General features: G+C 31.9%; 1 protein-coding gene across 1 annotated transcript; it reads right to left on the minus strand.

Moving 5' to 3' along the window:
* Window positions 4,489-5,766, minus strand: LOC109333404 (probable carboxylesterase 5). Its single transcript, XM_019568885.1, has one exon. It carries the CDS (start codon window positions 5,648-5,650, stop codon window positions 4,718-4,720), a length of 933 nt encoding a protein of 310 aa, XP_019424430.1. The 5' UTR covers window positions 5,651-5,766; the 3' UTR covers window positions 4,489-4,717.

Here is a 5,766-nt window from a genome sequence, read left to right on the forward strand (position 1 = left end):
AGATGGAAAAATGTGAGGAAAATGTGACATGTGACATATTTTAAGATGGGAAAATGAGAGGATAATGTGACATGTGGCATGAAGGGAAAACATGTGAGGAGGATGTGACATGGGGCATGAAGGAGTTTTTTTATTATATTGTTAATAGATTATAAATCAATATAAAGAATATTTTATTATTTAACATGCACTATTATCAATGTTTGACCACTACAATAAGCATACTACTAGAAATTGATAAGAGACATTAAGATAATTGTATTTTTGGAGTTTAAGCGAATAATAATCAACATAAATGAAGATTACTATTTTGTCAGAATACCAAACATATATGTCATAATAAATATGTGAGAATCATTAGATTTTCCATATGAAAAATAAGTCGGTAAAAAATAAATATTTATTATTTGACAATATTGATCATTCATATTTAATTACTATACTAAGTATAACACTTAAAAGTTAATTTTTTTTGCCAAAATACTAAATATTAATATCATGCTAGATAATGTGTGATGGATCTCACCATTATATGACATTATATGAATTTATGTGTTAAAGTTGATTTTAAGCTTAATTATAAGAAATATTACAATTTATAATATATGTTATAGTTTTCTAAATGATACTGACTTTATCAACAAGACGTTGATTCAGTTGTGTAAGGCTCAATTGGATCCCATAGGTTGAGGGTTTGCTGGGGTGCGACACTTGTTGAGAGAGGTAGTCACGAACTCCGAAAAAAATTAATTCCTTACCAAAAATGTGAGGGAATACCCTTGGTAGTACCCAAAAAATGATACTAACTTTAAGAATTAAGAATATAATATCATATTTATCTCAAATGCATGGATCTAGACCTTGTAATTTAGAAAGGAACAATTAATTCAATAGTCTTGAGGATATGTAACTTTATTCTTTATATTCTCAATGAATATACTAAGGGTTGTATATTGAATGTAGTGGATGGAGATGCTTCTTTAAGAATGTTGGTTGTGTATGGTATGCACAACACCTAATAGTTGCAAAAATTAATATATTTTGGATTAAGTCTTCAATAAAATTCAATTAATTAGATATATCTTGGATTTTAATTATTTTTTAACATTTTAGTGAACCAATTAAATCAAAAAATTGCAAAAGTGACTTAGATTGATCATAATAAATATAAAATATTAGTTTGTATGTTTACATATTTATGTGAATATTAATTGACTCAAATGAATATTAATATTTAATTAGATCATATGCACATGAGTGATGTTAAACATGTAATAATTATAAGGTTGTATATATAAATGGTAAATTAGTTTAAAAAAGAGTTTATTATTTCACATACATTATTATAAATGTGTTTGACCTTTACAAGAAAGTGACCACTATTGATTGATAGGAAATAACAAGACAATTGTATATTTGTAGTTTATACGAATAATAATCGCTGAAAGGAAGATTCTATTTAGCCAAAATTCCAAACATATGTTTGGTAATAAATATGTGATGATCATTAGGTTTTCCATATGAGCAGTAAGTCAGACCAAAGAAATTCTTATTCTTTGACATAATTAGTCATCAATATTTGATTACTATATTTGTTGAGTGTATTATTTACAAGTTAATATTTTATCCAAATATTGAATATCAAAGTTGTGCTAGGTACTTCTAATGGCCCCTATGATTTTATGAAATTATGTGTTTGAGTTGATTGCCAATTTAATTGCAAGAATGATAGCAACTTATTTACTTCTTTATTTTATAAGAAAAGTTCACAAAACCCCTTAAACTTTACGTGTTCTACAAGTAGATACTGCAAACTATATTTTCTTCTTAATTACTTCTTAAACTTTTACTATTGTTGAAATTGGTCCCTACAATAATAAAATTTTAAACTACCAACAATGAAATTGGAATTAGCACATTACATGGATAAGCATTCATCAAAGTGCAATTGATTATTATTATTTTAGTTGTTTAAAATGCAATTTATAAATTCTGTAAGATTTTTCACTATAATGGATTTATGAGATCAATGCACCTTGCACGAGTTTGAATCTTCTATTTATTATTTAAGGTTGAAAAGCTAATGCGAGTTAGGGGTGAGTATGAGTTGGATTGAGACGGGTTAAGGTTTGTCCTTACCTGACCCTAAATGTTGATCGGATTATTTTTTGAATCCGGACCTGACCCTAGACCTAAAGCTAACCCGATCTCTAAATATCGACTGGGTTAGCCTTTAAACCTGACCTGACCATAGACCTGACTAAATATCATCTATGCTCATTTTAGATAAAGTCTTCTCAATATTATTTATTATTATGAATATGTAATTTGATATATAAAATGATATATATATATTTAATCATATATAGATGATGAAAAGTTTAGAGAATCAATAATATTTTCGACCAAAAAAATGTTATAACTTCATACATATTTGAACAGAGACATATACAAATATGATGACTGAGTGATTATGGGACGAGTCGGATCGGATCATGTTTGATCCCTACCCGACCTTAAATATTGATTAGGTTTAATTTTTGAACTTAAACTCAACCATAGACTCGATGAGACTCGACCTAAACCAGATGAACGGGTAGAGTCAGGTCTTATTCACCCCTAATATGAACTTTGATCATGGTGGATTCTACTACTAGTTAAGGATGAAGAATGCCTAATTAACTCTGATTATTTATGTTGATTTAAACGCATATTATTGTGGGATAGTGGAAATAATAACATCATGATAAATGCTTACATCATTTAATGTGTTAATTTCAATTTCATTGTTAGTAATTTAAAATTGTATGCATGTATGAATTAATTTCACCAATTGTTAAAGTTTAAGGAGTAATTATATAAAAAAAAATAGTTTACAATGTCTACTTACAAAACACATAAAATTTAAGAAGGTTGTGTGAATTTTTCCATATTTTATTAATCATCCACTTTTATAATATCTGTAAACATATATTCTGTGTTCCTCCTGCACCACATTGACATTGGCTTTAGTTTTCAATCGGATGATCTAGATCTTGTTAGTTGATTGAAATATACATAATTATTTTTCCTTAAATAAAACTCGAGTTCAAGCCTTTCTACTTCCCTTGGCCACTTGTAGAGAAGAAGAAATATTACAATAACAAGCAATGATAAAGGTAACAAGAAAATGCCATTGCAACCTTCATCTGTTAACATCTTGAAAAGCCTTCCCCACGAATGGAACTTGGTAATTAAAGATTCTCCCAATAATGAGTTTCATATAAACATTTTTTTATAAAAAAGTATTAATATGGTAATATTTATTATAGATTAGATTCGAATTTATAATTTCTCTCACTTCATTATGTGAATTCTTCATTCAAACCATAAAATTACCTTAAAGTAAAAATAGACGTAAAGACATAAACATGGTTGAGTTTGATAAATGTTATTTTAATATACAAATCAAACTAAACCAACTTATTATTGATTGAGTTGGGTTAGGTAGGTAGGTATATTAGGTCCAATCCAACTCGCTGGTCAAACATATCCATTGTCATGCATTTTGACGAAGAACGGAAGAATCTTCGTGGTTATGAATGAGACAAATTTTCAGTGTAAACTTGTGACTTTAATTTTCACTTATGACGTAAGAATACGACCTTAGAGGTTTTCATTCAGAGTAGAAACAGATTAGATCACCTATCAGGGGTCTATTACCTGGTCTATAACAGGCTAGCTCAGACTAGGCTTTTTTCACAAAGAGGTGATCAGGTTCATGCTTTTTAAAAAGTCTATTTAGCTTAACAAGTCAAACTTTAGGCCACCTAACAGACAATCCTATTTAGTTATATTATATAACAACGTTGAAATTTTACTATTTTAATATAAGCAATATTATTATATATAGTAATATTAATATAAAAATATAGTTTAATTATTAGAATTAGATGGACCTAACTAAAAATAAACCTATAAGTCCATTAAAATGTAGACATTGTAACCTATTTCATGAGCATATAGTATAATAGACCTTTAAACAGACTTTTAAACAGGCCAGACCTAGGCTTTAAAACTTTTTTTTAAACAGGCTAACAGGTCAGCCTCCTATGTACTATATAGACTGAGTATGTTTAAGGCAAAGTCTGGCCTGAGCTAGCCTTTTTCCACCCTTAGTTGTCATACTTCAATTTATATAACATGTTAGTTTTTTTTTGTAGTACCAATTATATCTTTTACTTTGATAATGAATTAACAAGTGATGATATCAAGAATTAAATTATCAAATTAATTTAATGGGGTCTTACACCACAAAACGAATCATATGCACTTATATAAGATTTTAGTTTGTAATTGTTTAAAAATTTATTGTTGATCATTCAAATACAGTCTTTGTTCATATAATCTTCATTGAACTCAGTTCAGATTTTATGAAATTTTGTATCTTTTCTATCGAAACACTCAACCAAAAACAAACGAAAACAGCTGATTAACAAACAAAAATGCCAATGTCCTCATCCTCAAAAGAAATAGCAAAACAGTACGATAACAATTATTTGGTTCCAACATCATAACTAAAGTAAAAATGGTGTCCACTAAATTTCTTCACATCATTGTTATATCTTCACATGTCTCTTATATTCGACAGAAATATAACAATGATGTGAAAATTGTGGTGGGGTAAATAGCATTATTATCACAGAAATTACAAAAAAAACAAGGAAGATATATGAATCTAAGTTTCTTTCATGAACTCAACAAACTTTTGAACAAGGGCCACAGATTTTTCACCAACGGGGTTGAGCAAATGAAACACATGGTTCTCTCCTTCTGTCTCAACAATATCCACGGTCCCATTCCACTCACTCTTCTTCAATGCTTCATAATAGCTTTGTCCTCTACCCCTCAGAACATCCTTCTCCGCCACGAAAATCAGCACCTTTTTGCAACACAAACCTGAAATTTTCGGATCCTTCATCGAATGTATCTTCAAATCATCAACTCCTCCATAATTCGGGTACAACAACTCAACCAAGATATCCTTTTCATCACCACCAAAGTAAGGGCAAGCCAAAACGATACCGTTTAGGTTTAACCCTCCAAGCCCTTCAGCTCCAATACGCATGGCCATGTTATGCGCTATGTTCCCCCCAGCACTGTCTCCGCCGAAGAACACGCGCCCAAAATCAACATGGTTGTTTAGCCACGGTTCTGGACCATCGCCGCTAGCATGTTTCGCGACCCATTGGATCGCTTCCCACGTGTCATCGTAGCAAACGGGGATAGGGCTCTCTGGGGCTAAGCGGTAATGTACGGACACTACGACGACGTTTGCGTAAGCGGATAACGTGTTCATGTGAATGTGGTAGCCGGGGTTGAAAGGGGTGCAGACGCAGAACGCGCCGCCGTGGATGTAGATGAGGAGGGTGAGTTTTTGGGAAGGGGAGGTGTTTGGAGGGAGGTAGAGGCGGGCGGAGACGCCGGTGTCAGGGTTGATGGTTACGTCCTTAGAGTCGACGTTAGTTCGGGAGTCGATTCCGGATGGGACAGTTTCAACGCCTATGAGGCGCTCAACGCGGCCGTCTTTGTAGACACGGAAGAGGTTAGGGATTTCACGGACAACGTCTGGGTTAGTTGAGGCGATGGGGGCGAGTTTTGATAGATCCATGATGGCGTAGTTGTGGTGAGTGGTGAGAAGATGAATAAGATAATGTGATAATAATTGTTGTGGTGGGTATATAGCAGGTGTTTTGTGGTGTGTTGGCCTTTGAAGAGAGAAGTAAC

Source organism: Lupinus angustifolius, chromosome LG18 (genome assembly GCF_001865875.1).
Source record: "Lupinus angustifolius cultivar Tanjil chromosome LG18, LupAngTanjil_v1.0, whole genome shotgun sequence".
Lineage (NCBI taxonomy): Eukaryota > Viridiplantae > Streptophyta > Magnoliopsida > Fabales > Fabaceae > Lupinus > Lupinus angustifolius.